Source organism: Sturnus vulgaris, unplaced genomic scaffold, assembly GCF_052056855.1.
Source record: "Sturnus vulgaris isolate bStuVul1 unplaced genomic scaffold, bStuVul1.hap1 Scaffold_84, whole genome shotgun sequence".
Classification (NCBI taxonomy): Eukaryota; Metazoa; Chordata; class Aves; order Passeriformes; family Sturnidae; genus Sturnus; species Sturnus vulgaris.
In genome coordinates, this window is record NW_028276728.1 from 1,387,733 (window position 1) to 1,403,600 (window position 15,868).

The following is a 15,868-nucleotide window of genomic DNA, read 5'->3' on the forward strand; positions in this document are numbered from 1 at the left end:
GAATGGTGGAATAAGAGAGGTGGGAAGAGCCCCCTGACCCACCTTGCCCTGGATGTGGCTGGGATGGAGTTCCCTTTGCCTAGAACAGACCATGTCCTGCTGTGCTTCGCTTTTGTAGCTGGAGTAGGTTTGGTCCCAGCCCAAGGCTTTGGCTGCTCCTGAGCAGAGTTGGTCCCATCATGAGACAACTCATCAATCCCCCAGACAATGGGCTGGGGGTGGGCAAGTGTTCCTGGGCACACAAGGATGGGACAGCTGAGCAGGACTGTCCCTGGACAGTCACACAGCAGGACTGGGACTGAGCTGAGAGAGCCCTGAGGCCTTAAACCAGCCCAGGGGCTCAGAAGGGGAGGGTGGAAGAGAAGGATGGGGAGGTTATGGAGCAGAAGCCCTGGGGCTGCCAGGCAGTGAGGAGCACTGGGTTTCCCTTTTCACCCCAGCTCTGCCCAGAGGCATCGACTCTGCAGCTCTCGAGAAGTCAGAGAGGAAAGATGTCAGGGGAGCATGGCAATATAGAGTTCTTTATTTTGTGTAAGCACATGGGTAGTATAGCTCCTGGGTTATACAGTCTCTGGATTTGCTAGAAGGGCAAACAATGAATTAAAAATTGTATAGCCAAGGACTTCTGGGCGAACAAATTCTCAATAGTATAACAACAGTGTCAGCAGCAAAAAATACAGGACACAAAGTAAGCATGAATCTAACACAAAAACAGCTATACAGAAGATGAACAGTTTATTGTTTCTGAGCAGCATTCATGATAATTTTCCTCAGGCCATCCTTGAGCTCCTGGTTCCTCAGGCTGTAGATGAGAGGATTCAGGGCTGGAGGCACCACTGAGTACAGAACTGACACTGCCAGATCCAGGGATGTGGAGGAGATGGAGGGGGGCTTCAGGTAGGTAAATGTGCCAGTGGTGATAAACAGGGAGACCACAGCCAGGTGAGGGAGGCAGGTGGAAAAGGCTTTGTGCCGTCCCTGCTCAGAGGGGATCCTCAGCACAGCCCTGAAGATCTGCACATAGGAGAAAACCATGAACACAAAACAGCCAAAATATAGAAAAGCATTTAGCACAAGAAGCCCAAGTTCCCTGAGATAGGATTTGGAACAGGAAAGCTTGAGGATGTGTGGGATTTCACAGAAGAATTGGCCCAGGGCATTGCCATAGCACAGGGGCAGGGAAAATGTATTGGCCGTGTGCAGCAGAGCAGTGAGAAAGCCACTGGCCCAGGCAGCTGCTGCCATGTGGGCACAAGCTCTGCTGCCCAGGAGGGTCCCGTAGTGCAGGGGTTTGCAGATGGACACGTAGCGGTCGTAGCTCATGATGGTCAGGAGAGAAAACTCTGTGGAAATGAAGAACATAAACAGAAATACCTGAGCAGCACATCCTGGATAGGAGATGTGTCTGGTGTCCCAGAGGGAATTGTGCATGGCTTTGGGGACAGTGGTGCAGATGGAGCCCAGGTCAGTGAGGGCCAGGTTGAGCAGGAAGAAGAACATGGGGGTGTGCAGGTGGTGGCCGCAGGCTATGGCGCTGATGATGAGGCCGTTGGCCAGGAGGGCAGCCAGGGAGATGGCCAGGAAGAGGCAGAAGTGCAGGAGCTGCAGCTGCCGCGTGTCTGCCAATGGCAGCAGGAGGAAGTGGCTGATGGAGCTGCTGTTGGACATTTCTGCACTCTGGGCATGGTGGACTGTTGAAAGAAGACATGGACAAGCTGGGACAGGTTTCCATGGATAAATCTTATGCTATTTTCTTACATATTCACTGAAAATACTCTTTGGGGAAATTCCACTTGCCTTTTTCTTTTTTATTTTTTTGTGTTCAGCTTTTTGCTGCTGAGTTACTGCCTCATCTTCAGCATTGCTCTCAGACTGAACACTGTGAAGCCCAGGGAGAAAACACGGCTCCCTGTGCCCCAGTACAGTCACACCTGCTGGTGACACACAGGTGCCGTTTGCTCATTACTCCTGCAAATATTTCAGGGTGACCTCAGTTAAAACATATTTGAAAATAAAGTGGACTTTTTGACAACTCATGTTTAAAAATGGTTTTCTTCAAACCCTTCTCTCTTTCATTGTGCATATGGACAGGAAGGGATACAAATGTTTGCTCTGGCTCTCTGCTGCCTGCAGTTGTCCCTATTGGGAGCTCTTTCTCTCTATCCAAGCCTTGTCCCTGCCAGTGCTCCCAGATCCCAGCCCAGCCCTGGGGGCTCAGCTCTGCCCTGCACACCCCTCCCAGCACAGGGCACTGCCCAGGGCCATCTCCCTGTCAGCAGGGCCTTAAGGGCAGCTCACACAAACTGAGATGCTGCAAGCCAAGGTGCTGCTGCTGCTGTCTGTAGGCACAGGAGGGTGAGGAGGCACTTTGTGAAGGAGATGGGAGGCAGATGTGCTGATGGCCAGTGGGACAGTGCAGGAGTGTCAGTGACACAGACACAGCTGACAGCCCCTTTGCCTTGCCTTGAGGAGAAAGCTGAGAGCAGCCCTGGCCATGCAGCACCATCTCCACAGCAGGAGGAATCTGCCCTGATGGGGGTGGCTCCTTGCACCTCCAACTTCTCCCCACAGTCCATGGGGAGCTGCCAGGCAGGCTGAGAGCTGTCCCTGGCAGGTGGCACATGGCCTGGGCTGGCCAAGAGCCCTGAGGGCTGCAGGAGCTGCTCTGCAGAACAGCCCTGGGCAGCCCTGGCTGCAGCCCCAGCTTCAGCCCCTGCAGCCGTCCCTGGCAGCAGGAGCCGTCCTGCCCTGTCCCTCTGACGGTGCCCAGGGCAGCCCCGCTCTGCAGCAAATCCTCATCTTCCTCTTCCTCCTCCTCCTCCTCCTCTGTCTCAGAGAAACTGGGAGAGTCTTCCTGACACAGCCCCCAGGCTGTGGGCTGTGCTGGCTCCAGGAGATCCCTCCAGGAGCACAGGGGACATTGCCCTGCACCCACACACTCACCATGTCCAGGGCTGTGAAGATGTTTCCCCAAGTGCAGTCTCAGTTCAATGTCTTCCCAGTCCCGATTGCCTTTGGCCTGTCTGTGCCTGGCTCCTGTCCCCTCAGTGCCTGCAGGCATTGCCCTCAGCCCTGCTGGGCTGGGAGAGGAGCTGCTCCTCAGCAGAAATGTCTTTATGAAGCTTTTCTTGGTTGCCAGGAGCTGCCTCTGTGCCAAGAGCCCAGCCCAGCTCATCAGCACAGACACAGCACAAGGACTTTAATGACCCTCTCAGGGCTTTGGTGCTGAGTCCCTGGACATCAGTCCCTGAGAGGGAGATGAAGGAAAACTTCTCAAGAACTCAAATTCAGCTTCAATCTCCAAAGTTTCTTGAAGTTTTAATGAGTCTCAGTGAGGGACACAACTGAGAAAGTGTCCCCAGGTTCCAGTTAGAGCAGAGCAGTGGAGGCAGTGATGACAGGTGGGGACTAACAAGGGAAAGGTGTCTGTGATGCTGAGCAAACCTGGATGTGTTTCAGGAATGCAAAGGGCCAAGGGCTGAGCCCCAGCCCCTGGCAAAGCAGATCCTGTCCCTCCCTCATTGCTCAGGGCTCTTCCCGGCCCACTGGGCTCTGGCCATGTGCAATGCCAAGGGCAGCACCATGGGGCGGCCCCTGCCAGGCTGCTGAGCAGGGACAAGGAGGCAATGAGGCCCCAGCACAGCAAGGCTCACTTGTCCCCTGCTGGCCTCAGGCCCAGGGCCAGCCTGCATGGCCCAAGTGCTGCAGGAGTTGGCTGTGTCAGGGCCTTTCAGCTGCTGCCCATCCCTGTGCCCTCTGCAGCCCAGGCTGTCCTACGGTGTCCATGCCCTGCGCCTCTGTCCCTGCAGGCTGTCGTCATCCCCCGGCTGCCCCACCTCGCTGGCCCCTTCCTTTGCTGACAGCTCTGCCTCCTGCCTGCCTCTGCCTGCACACACAAAGCCTTGGCCTTCTTACCAAAATATTTAAATCCATTTTTACTTTGACTGTGAACTTTTAGCTTAATAAAAAGGCTTGCAGGGACTGCTTTCTCTGCCAGTATGGCTGGAAGACAATGAGAACACATCTGGCTCAAGGGTGCAGTGATAGATAAAACAAGTACTGAACCTGGAAAATTGGTGGGGGTTTTATAGAAATGGGTAAATTGTAATGCACCAGCTGTGACTGAATATAAGTGACACATTGGTAGAATTACATGTCCACGTATGGTTAGGAGTAATCTCTCTCTAGACCTCAGGCCGGAATAAATGATATCCTCTTAAATAGCAAATTAGTGTTAAGGAGTCTTATTCAGCAAATTTATAGATTAGGTCATGCCAGGGCCTCACAGATCCAAGGAGTCAACTGTGACACTCTGCAAACTGATGGAACAAAAGGGCCATTGTGGCACAGCAGAACCCCATGGAACCAAAATCCATTTTGATACATTGGGGCCACATGGAACCAATTGTCCATTGTGACACTGTGGATGCAAGGAGATCATTGTGACACTGAGAAACCTCTTGGAACCAAGGAGCCATTGTGGCACAGCAGAACCCCATGGAACAAAAATCCATTTTGATACATAGAGTCCACATGGAATCAAAGGGTCCATTGTGACACTGTGGATCAAAGGAGATCATTGTGACACTGAGAAACCTCTTGGAACCAAGGAGCCATTGTGACACAGCAAGGCCTCATGGAACCAAGGGTCCATTGTTAAACTGTGTGGCCTCATGGAGCCATGAGCCATTGTGACAAAGCGTGGCCACCTGGAGCCAAGGGGCCATTGTGACACTGTGGATCCAAGGAGACCATTGTGACAAGGAACCTCATGGAACCAAGAGTGCATTATTACACTGTAGGGCCCCGTGGAACCAAGGGGACCACAGTGACATTGCAGGGCCTCATGGAACAATGGAGACCATTCTGACACTTTGGGACCCACTGGAACCAAGGGGCCATTTCAGCATGGCAGGGCCTCATGCAATCAAGGGCACTACAGTGACACTGTGGGTCTGCATGGGATGAAGGGACCATTCTGACATCATGGAACCAAGGATACCATTGTGACACTGTGGGGCACCATGGAACCAAAGGCCCATTGTGACACAGCAGGGCCTCATGAAACCATGGAGGCCATTTTTACACTTTGAGGCCTTGTGAAACCAAAGGGCCATTGTGGCACTTCAGAGCCTTGTGGAGCCAAGGGGACCATAGTGACACTGTGGGGCTCAGTGGAACCAATGATCTGTTGTGACACTGCAAGGCCTTATGGAATCATGGAAACACTAAAGGCCTCATTGAACTAAGGGGCCATTGTGACATTATGGGGCCCCATGGAACCAAGGAACCATTGTGACACTAAGGGGTCTCACCAGGCCAAGGGGTGATTTTGTCACTGTGTGGCACCTTTGAACCAAGGAGTCCATTGTGACACTACAGGGCCCATGGAACTAAGGATTCATGGAACAGTGCAGGACCCCATGGAACCAAAGGTCCATTGTGACATTGTGGGGCTTCATGGAATCCTGGAGACCACGATGACACTTTGAGGCCTCATTGAATCAAGGGGCTCTGCAGGGTCTCATGGAACCAAGGAGACCCTTCTGCCATTGTGAGTCCCCATGGAACCAAGGGTCCATTGTGATACTGTGACCCCAAGGAGACCCCTGTGACACTGCAAGGGCTCTTGGAAACAAGGGATCATTGTGACATTGTGGAGCCCATGGAAACAAGAGGCCAGTGTGACACAGCTGGGCCTCATGGAAGCAAGGATCCAATATGACACTGCCATTGTGGCACTGCAGGGCCCCAAGGATCCAAGGGAACAGGTAGCAGGTCTGCTTGGCTTGGCCTGACTGGTCCAACTGCCCTTGGCATCTTGAGGGTCTCTTTTCATGTACCCCTGAAACACTGGGGCTCTGGACTTTCCTTCACATGGAAAAGAACTGTCCTTCTCATCCAGGCACCCATGGTTGAAACAGGATTCCACCTCCAAAATTCCCAATATCCAGGGATTGCTCCCAGAGAAAAGCTGCCATTACCAACAAGCCTGGCTGCCCTTGGCTTCCTGAGGGCTGGTTCTCACCTGCTTTCAAACACTGGGGCTCAGGGCTTTCCTTCCTTGGGAAAAAAATCATCCTTCCTGCATAGGCAACCATGGCCAAATTGGTAATTTTCCTCCAAAGTTCCTGTATGCCAGAGTTTCTTCCCAGACAAAAGCTACCCAGACAGGTCTGGCTGGCCTTGTTCTCTGGTGATCTCCTTTAATTTGCCCTGTGACATTAGGGCTCTGTGCTTTCCTTCCCATAGGAAAGAACCATCCTTCTCCAAGTGCTCATGATTGAAATTGGGATTCTGCCTCCAAAATTCTGTGTAACCAAGAATAACTCCCAGACAAAAACTACCAGGATAAAGAGGTCTGGCTGGTCTTGGCTTCTGGTGGCTACTGCTCATCTACCACCTGAAACACCAGGACTCTGTGCTTTCCTTCCAGTGGAAAAGAACCATTCTCGTCTCCAGGCACCCATGGTTGAAACTGGGATTCCACCTCCAAAAGTCCTATATCCAATGATTGCTCCTGGGCAAAAGCTGCCACTACAGACAGGTCTGGCTTGCTGTGGCCTCCTGAGGACCAGCTCTCACCTGCTTTCCAAACACTGGGAGTGAGTGATTTCCTTTCTATGGAAAAGACCTGGCTGTATCCTCCAGGCACAAATGGCTGAAATTGGAATTCCAAAGTCAAAATTCCATATATCCAAGGCTTGTTCACAGACAAACCTGCCAGGACAAGACAGCCCAGCCTTGACCTCTGATGACTGCAGTTCATCAGCCCCTGCCATGCTGGGGCTCGGTTGTTTCCTTCCTATGGAGACCATTGTGACACTGTGGGATCTCATGGAACCAAGGACATCACTGTGGCCCTGCTGGGCTGCATGGTGCCAAGGGCCCAGTGTGAAGCAGCAGGGCTTTGTGGAACCAAGAGGCCATTGTTGCATTCCAGGGCCTGGTGCAGCCCAAGGGCCCTTGTGATCCTGCAGGGCACCGTGGATCCATGGAGACCATTGTGGCATTGCAAGGCCCCACGGAATCATGGAGACCATTGTGACACTGTGGGGCTCCTGAGAACCAAAGGGCCATTGTGACCCTGCAGGGTGTCATGGAAGCAAGGGGACATGGAAAAGATCTGGGTAGTTTCACTTCCCAGGAGCCACCTCACAGGCCCAGGTGATCTTGGAATGTTGAGATCTGACTCTCATCAGCCCCTCGAGAACTGAAGCTCTGTGCTTTCCTTCCTATTGAAAAGAACCATCTATTTTTCCAGGTGCCCATGGCCAAAATTGATACTCCACATGAAAAATTCCCTATATGCAAGGGTTCTCCCAGACAAAAGCTGCCAGGACAGGGATCTCTGTCTGGCCTTGGTCTCTGGTGGTTTCCTCTCATCTCAAGGAAGCTCTGAGAAAAGTTTTTGAACAGGTTTGACTACTGTTACATTGATGAGTATCTGTCATCCTGTGAAAAACTCATATACTCTTCTGATCATATGTGTCTTTTCATTCTCACTGTGTATTATTCATAAAAATAATTTTTTCAGCTAAATAATATTATGCCTATCACTCTACCAGTCTTATCGAATACAAAACAACTCCTCTACATATGGATGCAGGTCAGCTGTATAAGCAAGCACAGTAAAGAATGCAGCAGGAATGATTTGTCTCTGCTCCCATCTGTCCCATCTCCTCTGGAGCTGGAGGTGCAGCCGTGGTGCCCAGAGCAGCCCTGGGGCTCTGTGCCCCATGGCCTCCCTGCTGGGCAGCCTCTGCCAGCTCCTGCCCAGCCCGTGGCACCTGTGGGCCTGCACTGACAGCCCTGCCCCGGGCTCTGCCGGGCTCTGGGCCAGCACAGAGGCCGGGCAGGGCTGGCCATGGCCGGCAACAGGCCCTGAGCCCCGCAGGAGGATGGAGCTGGGCCACAGCCAAACTCAGCCCAGGCCAAAGCTGGGCTCAGCAGCCAGGGCTGGCAAGGGCTGGGGACAGAGGCTGGCGCTGACAAATGTCCTGGGCCCCCTCCCTGCTCTGTGCATGCCACCAAGGGCACAGAGCAGCCTCCTCTCTGGGCCACTTGCCTGTTTGCAATGCCTTGCCCAGGCGCTGGCCCTGCCCCACAAGGCCTGGGCTGAGTCGTGCCCCTGCCCGCTCAGCCAGGCTGACATGGACACTGCTGCTTTCTCTGGCAGGCTCTCTCAGGCCAGCCCAGCTCCCTGCAAGCTGTGCCAGCTGCCCTGAGCTCTGTGCAGCACCAAGGGCCTCTCCCCAGCACAGCCCAGCCGGCTCTGGCCCCACAGCTCTGCTCAGGCCAGGGGGCTCTGGGCAGTGGCCCCACGGCCTCAGCCCCTGCCAAGGGCACAGCAGCAGCTGCAGCTCAGAGAGGACTCAGCCCCAGCCATGGCCAAGCTGCTTGGCCAAGGCAAAAGGAGGCTCCCTGGCTGCCCTGCTCCCCTCTCCCTCAGCTCCTGACAGCTCTGCAGCCCCTCCTGCCATCCCATCTGCCCAGGCCAGCACAACAGCCCCGGCCTTGGGGCCCTCCAGAGCTGCTCCTGCTCCAGGCCCAGGGCCCATCCCAAAGCTGGGGCAGCCACAAAGCTGTGCCCATTTCTGTTCATTGCTGCTCTGATGAGGATGGATCCTCAGCCACTTGGAGGTTGCTGATGAATTTCACTACTCCAGAGGCCTCTTCTTTCTTGAGGTCTTCAGTTGAGAAGTTCAGTGACAACGACTAATTAACATTTGTTCGAAACACCCAAATAAAATAAGCTCCTGGGAATAATTCAAATCTTCAATTCTTCTGTGGTTAATTAGACAGATTTCAGAAGTGCATTCAAAGAGAATATACTATATTGAAAACAATATAGAAAAAATTGTTTTGTTGTCTTTTCCTGTTAGTAGATTGGTATCAGCAATCTCCTGTTGATATTGATCCCCAAAACCTCCTAATGCAGTCTAAACAGATACAAAATCAAGACCCTTGATGGCTGACAATCAATCACACTCTGTCCCTACCCCCACCCCACCATTTCCCCCATCCAACCCCTGGCACTCAGAGCAGCCTTGTGCAAATCTGAGCTTCCTGCACCCCAGGCTGTGCCTGCAGCTTTCAGCTCCTTGGCACCAACTCCCACCTGCTTTCCTTGCAGAAGGAGCTGCCCCAGACTCAGAGGGATGTTCATTTATTGTCAGCAAACAAAACCAAGGGAAGGCACAGCTCCCTAAAAACCAAAAGTCATTCCTCTGATGGATATTTCATCCACTTTCCACAGCAGACAGTCTCAGAGCAATGGAAAACACGTTCTGTGCCCAGCACAGATCCCAAGATGCCCCAAACCCTCCCTGCCCCGATTCTGCCCAGATTTGCTCTTTGCACACTCGAGTCACACGCTGAAGTCCCGAGCTCCCTGCATGGCCAGAGGGAGGAAAAGAGAGAAAGTGGCTGAAGAGCTCTCTTGTGCACAGCTACAGCTGCACTAATGCCAATCTTCTGGGCTCACAGGAACTTGATCCCACAGCCTGTGCAGCATCTGTTCCCTGGGCAGAAATCTGGCTGGATGGGCAGGCCCAAGGAGTGCTGGGCAATGGAGCCACATCCAGGGCTGTGCCCAGGGCTCAGGGTTGGGGCCAGGGCAGTGAAATCTCTTTGTTGCTGATGTGGACGAGGCCATGGAGGGCACCCTCAGTCAGTGTCCAGGTGAGGCCAAGCTGGGTGGGAGTGTGGCTGTGCTGCAGGGCAGGAAGCTCTGCAGAGGGATCTGGACAGGCTGGAGCCATGGGCCCAGGACAATTGGATGAGGTTCAGCAAGGCCAAGGGCTGGGACCTGCCCTGGGCTCACAACCACCCCAAATCCCTGGCTGTGCCCTGCCCCTGATCCCCACAGCCTCATCAGGTTTGTGTCCTTTGGGGTCAGGAACTGGTAAGACTTAAAAGGAAAGAAAAATATTCTCTTCATTGCTAAAATAAAAATGTAAAATCACAGAATTTAATAAACTTTGAAATTCCTCCCTCAACAATGTGAGACATCCCAGCACCATCTGACACTTCCACCATCCAGAAGAGATTTCTGTACAAAATCCATTTTAGGCAAACATGTTGCTATAATAGATATAAATACAATCAAGGTGTTGTACCAGCCTGCTCTGCCTGGAGTGCAGTTAAAACAGCTTGAAGAATGTTCTATTTGCAAAGTTTTCAGTGATGGCTGGGGAAAGGGAGTTCATGCTGCTTTTGGTGTTGAGGAAATGCTGAAAGCAGCCTGACTCATTTTAACTCCTCCTGTCCTTGCTGGCATGAGGAGCCCCTCAGCCTTCCCTGCTCCGGGCTGGACAAGCCCAGCTCCCTCAGCCTCTCCTCACAGCCAAAGGGCTCCAGCCCCACCTTGGAGGCCCTTCCCTCACCCTGCTCCAGCTGCCAGACATCTTTCCTGCCCTGGGCAACCCAAACCAGGCCCCAGTGACCTGGATAATCCACGGCCTTGATGTCCTGGTCACACAGCCCTGGCCCCTTGTCCCCGTGTCAGGCTCTGGGGTTGATTTGTGGAACATCCTTGGGGGAGGCTGTGGCTCCAGGTGGAGCAGGGGGATCCCGGGGGACAGGGGACCCTGCTGGGCATGAGCAGCATTGGACTTGTCTGGGGCAACTGTGAGGGGGGGCTGGGGCAGAGTGACCAACGCAGTGACCTCACACAGCCCTGCTGGGATGTCACACAGCCCCTCCTGTGATGTCACAGCCTGCTCTGTGATGTCAGACCTCTGCCCTGTGGTGTCACAGGCAGCTCTGTGATGTCACACAGAGACAGTGTAATGTCTCAGCCTGCTCCATGATGTCACAGCCTGTTCTCTTATGTCACACAGCTGGCCTGTGATGTCAAAACCCACCCTACGATGTCACAGCCTGCTCTGTGATATCACAGAGACAGCCTATGATGTTGTAGCTGTTTGATGACCTCACATAACTCACTCTGTGATGTCATAGCCCACTCTGTGATTTCATAGCCCACTCTGTGATGTCATAGCCCACTCTGTGACCTCATGTTCCCAGATGATAAATTGCCCACCCCAGCTGAGCTAACACAATCCTTGTTCTCCAAAACCCCTGGCCTCTGGGAACTGCACAATGCTCGTTGTGGAAGAAGCAGAACTGGAAGTTCCCCAGCCTCAGTGTCCTGCCAGCTCAGCCAGGCTGAACTGGAACATTGGGGTCCACGACCACCAGGGACCACCAGAGAGACCCCCAGGACAGAAGAACCCATGGGTAAAGGGGAGGGGAAATACGTTAATGATTTTGGGGAAGTGATTATCATGTATGTGTTTAGTCCAAGACAGTCAATGAATATGTATGAAAAATACAAAATATAAACAGAAACTTTCCTGTACTCAGCATGCACGGCTTTGGGAGGAGCTGGGCCTCTGAGCATCCAGCCAAATAAAGAATGCTGCTTCTTAATGCTACAGTGGTGTTCAGGAGTTTTTTATGTTACTGAATTTTTGGTAACACTCCCCCTCCCAAGGCAAGCTCTGTCTCCTGCTGTTCACAAACAGAGAAGGACTGGTGGGAGATGTGGTGATCAGATCCTGCCTGGGCTACAGTGACCATGAAGTATTAGAATTTTCAATATTCTGTGAAAGACAGAGGAGCATCAACAAAACTTCTACACTGGGATTACAGAGAGCAGTCTTTGGCCTATTGAGGATGCAGATTTGGAGAGTCCCCAATCAGGTATTGAATTTTTGAGGGGAAACCATCCTTATAAACAAAGGATTCCAGGAAGGATGGACACACTTGAGGAAAGAAATCTTGAAGGAGCAGGGACAGCCTGTCTCTCTGTGCCAAATATGAGCTAGCGAGGAAAATGACTGGCCTGGTTGAGCATGGAGCTTTTTTCAGAAACTCAGGGAGGAAAGAGGGTGCATCACCTTTGCATAGAGGGACAGGACACTCAGGAAATGTTTAAGGATGTCACTCATTCATGCAAAAAGAAAATTAGAGAGGTGAAAGCTCCATTAGGACTTGTTTTGATTTAAGGTACATTTGGGAGGAAACTTTGGAATTAGTTTTTTTTAGAAAACAGTTTTAAATAGTCTTTTTCTTAACTGGTTCGGGGAAAAATATTTTCTCACAGAGAAGTGGAAAAAAACCTGTTTATTCAATAGGCAAAGCACTTTTTAGCACAAAAATGACCAATAACAAACAGCAAACTTTTTGGTGCTCTGAAGAGATGGCGAATTCAGAAGGGTCCCTTGTGTGGGTTGCAGCCTGGCTCACTCAGTCTGTTCTCAGTCTCTCCAGCGTTGGAAATGCCACGGCCCAGGCCAGGCCTGGTGAGCCACAGGTGTGAGCTCCCAGTGCTCCCCTGGGTGTTCAGTCCAGAGCAGGTTCGAACAATGCCAAGAAAAAGAAAAAAAAATTACAGTCCAGGGAACTTCCCTGCTTCATCCAGCCAGAAAGACCAACAAAAAGCAAAGGAGAGCTCTCTTCCACTGTCCACTGCAGACAGCACAGGCTGGGTGAAGCACACGGAGGAGCGAGTGCAGACTTTGATCAGTAACTTTGCACCTCTTCTCTCTCCCCTTTACTCCTGGAACTGGTCTTAAAGCTGCAGAACTCAATGTTCAACACCAACAAAACAGACGATTTGAAGATACAAGCACGATAAAGTCACCCCAAAACAGGACATAACCTGGTCACTTCTGTGAAGGATCAAAAACTTGACTTTATAAATACATTAATGGCAATAGGAGGGACAAGGAGAACCTCCACTGCTTACTGGGGGGGATGTGGTAACCAAGGATGGGGAAAAGGCTGAGGTACTTAACCCCTTTTTGCCTCAGTTTTCAACAATAAGACAGGTTGTCCTCAGGACAAGTGAGCTGCCCAAGGTGCTCTCCATCATTTCTCATCAGTGCTGGCTCAGCAGGGAGGTGCCAGAGGACTGGAGGTGCCAATGTGAGCCCATCCCCAAGAAGGGCTGGAAGGAGGATGTGGGGAACTGCAGGCCTGTCAGCCTGACCTGGGTGCCTGGTGAGGTGATGGAACAGATCACCTTGAGTGCCATCACAGGGCACCTCCAGGATGGCTGAGGGATCAGAGCCAGCCAGCGTGGATTTCAATATCTGCATTGATGATCTGGAGGAGGGCATGGAGTGCAGCTTCAGGAAATGTGCAGATGGCACCAAGCTGGGTGTGAGTGAGGATGTGCTGGAGGGTAGGAGGGCTCTGCAGAGGGACCTGGACAGGCTGGATCCAGGGCCCAAATCCAACAAGGTGAGGTTTAACAAGACCAAGTACCAGGTCATGCACTTTGGCCACAACAACCCCTGCAGTGCTCCAGGCTGGGGACAGAGTGACTGGACAGCAGCCAGGCAGAAAGGGACCTGGGGACACTGATGGACAGCAGGCTGGACATGAGCCAGCAGTGTGCCCAGGTGGCCAAGAAGGCCAATGGCAGCTGGCCTGGATCAGGAATGGTGTGGCCAGCAGGAGCAGGGCAGTGATTCTTCCCCTGTGCTCAGCACTGGTTTGGCAGCACCTCGAGTGCTGTGTCCAGTTCTGGACCCCCAAATTAGGAAGGACATGGAGGGTCTGGAGTGAGTCCAGAGAAGGGCAACAAGGCTGGTGAGGGGTCTGGAACACAAGTCCTGTGAGGAGCAGCTGAGGGAGCTGGGGATGTTTATCCTGGAGAAGAGGAGGCTCAGGGAGACAAGGTGGTGTCAGGACACAGGTTGGACTTGATGATCTCCAAGGTCTTTTCCAGCCTGGCTGATTCTGTGATTCTCTGAAACCACCCCTGGAGCAGGTGCAGGATGAGCCCTGGGCCTCCTCTTCAGCAGGTCCAGCAGCCCAGGTCCCTCAGCTTCTCCACACAGCCCCGAAGCCCATCCTGTCAGTCCTGCAGAGCCTCTCCAGCCCCTCCTCATTGCCCACAACAGGGAGCCCCACACCCAGACACAGCAGCCCAGATGTGCCCCCCTGGGCTGTGGTGCCTCTGGCAAGGGAGCAGCACGAGGCACTGCAGGACCCTGCAGACAATTCCTGCAGCACTTGGAGGATGATCCTGCTCCCCAAGGGACGTTCCCATGGTGCCAGCTCAGGAACTGAAATGGGGAGTGGGGCCAGAGAGGAAAGGGCAAACAGGGATGAGCTGTTTGTAGAGAAGGGAACAGGGGTGGGCAAGAGCAAGAAATGTGGATCAGGAAAGAGGAAAGAAAGCAAAGGTGAAGAGGAACTGGTCAGGGCAGTTGAAGGCATATACAGCAATAAGGCAGATAGGCAGAATAAAAACGACAATATAAGAATAAATAAAAAGTAGAAGTAGAAGAACAACTAGAGGAACAAGAAGAAGCACATAAGAAGAAATAGTTATAATAAGAGGAAAATTAATAATAATAGGAAGAAGGATTATAGAAATACTATGATGAAGAAATAGTGGTAGTAGTAAAAATAATAATAAATTTAAGCATAGACGTAAGAAGAATAATATAGAGAATAAGAAGAATAAGAAGTAGAAGAAGAGGAGGAGGAGGACTACGAAGAAATAGAACTAGGAGGAAATAATTATAATAAATATAATAAAGTAATGATGATAATACTAATTTCTATTAATGTTATCAAGTTAAAATGCACATCCACACATCTTCTAGAGTCACAGTATAGTCTGGCTTCAGAAGGAACTCAAAAATCCTCTCCTGAATAAAGAGGCTGAGACCAGCCCAGCCCAGCCCTCCTTCACCTGACTGCAGCTTTGGCCTGGGACTTGAGCTGCCAAACAGCACCTGAGGTACCATAAAGGTGACACCACTGATCAATTCTCTCTGCTCTAGGGACAAGGACACAGCACTGAGGCAGGAGAATGTATCCCAAGAAAGCCAAAGCCAGCAGCTGTGCTGAAAATCAGCTTGGGCCAGGCTGGGGCTGGGGGAGGCCGTAGCCCACAGGCTCATCTGCTGAGGCCACCTTTGCACACACTGCCCACAGCCAGCCAGGGAGGACGAGAGTTCTGGGGCTGTGGGGGAACCTCTGCTCACAGGCACTCAACACCCATCCTCCCTCACACAAACTGGCTCCGCTGGAAAATGCCCAGCCCGGGAAGGCCACATCCACGGCACATGGCCGTGAGGGACACCTGAGGAGGGGCCAGAATCCATCCCAGAGCCCCAAAGCGCTGCCCAGACTCACTGCTGAGGCCTTGCAGCAGAGCACTGCTCCTGATGCAAAGGGATGCAGCAGAGCCAGAGGCTGCTGCCAGAGCCTGTGTCAGACTTGTCCCTGCCAGGGGAGGAACCTGGGCCTTCCCCCCTGGCCCAAGAGTGTATGGACCCCCAGAACTCCGTGTTTGTGGGGCACCCTGAGCACCAAGAAGACAGAGATGTAGAGCATCCACACTATGCCACTGGGATCCATCTCCAAGGGATCTGGGGATGGTCTCCATCAGGGAGCAGAATTCCATTGGGATCCACAGAGTGCTGAGGTTTTCTACTTCATCTGGCTCTGTCACTCTCTTTCTCTCCTCCCACCTCTATTCCATTTTGGTTTTTCTCTCTCTGTCATTGTCTCTGCCTCTCATTTGCTCTTCAATAAAACCCATCCTATTGACTTTGGCACATGGTCTCATTTGCACCCTAACTGAGGCAGAGCCATTTCTGATCATTTCAATCAGTGGATCAGAACAAGGGGCTGGAAGCCCTCCAGTCTGGCTGCTGCTCCATGCCACTTCCAGGGCCTTGGGCTGCTGAAGGGCTGCTGGGCTGGGCCCTTTGTGACACAGGGGTGTTCTATCGGGTTCCTGGGTGATGAGGGACATTCTGTTGTCCTGGTGACATGGCACAGCCCCAACCTGCAGGGCTATAGAAGGGGCACAGGGCCCTGCACTGCCCAGTGC

General features: G+C 52.4%; 1 protein-coding gene across 1 annotated transcript; it reads right to left on the reverse strand.

Annotated features, from left to right (window-relative positions):
• Nucleotides 1-735: 735 nt before the first annotated feature.
• On the reverse strand, nt 736-1,500 carry LOC148217446 (olfactory receptor 14J1-like). The gene has a single exon (XM_088158633.1). It carries the CDS (start codon nt 1,498-1,500, stop codon nt 736-738), a length of 765 nt encoding a protein of 254 aa, XP_088014759.1.
• Between the last annotated feature and the right edge of the window lie 14,368 nt (nt 1,501-15,868).

Coding starts and splice junctions, on each gene's coding strand:
- LOC148217446 (XM_088158633.1), bottom strand. CDS start 1,500: ATGTTCTTCTTCCTGCTCAACCTGGCCCTCACTGACCTGGGCTCCATC.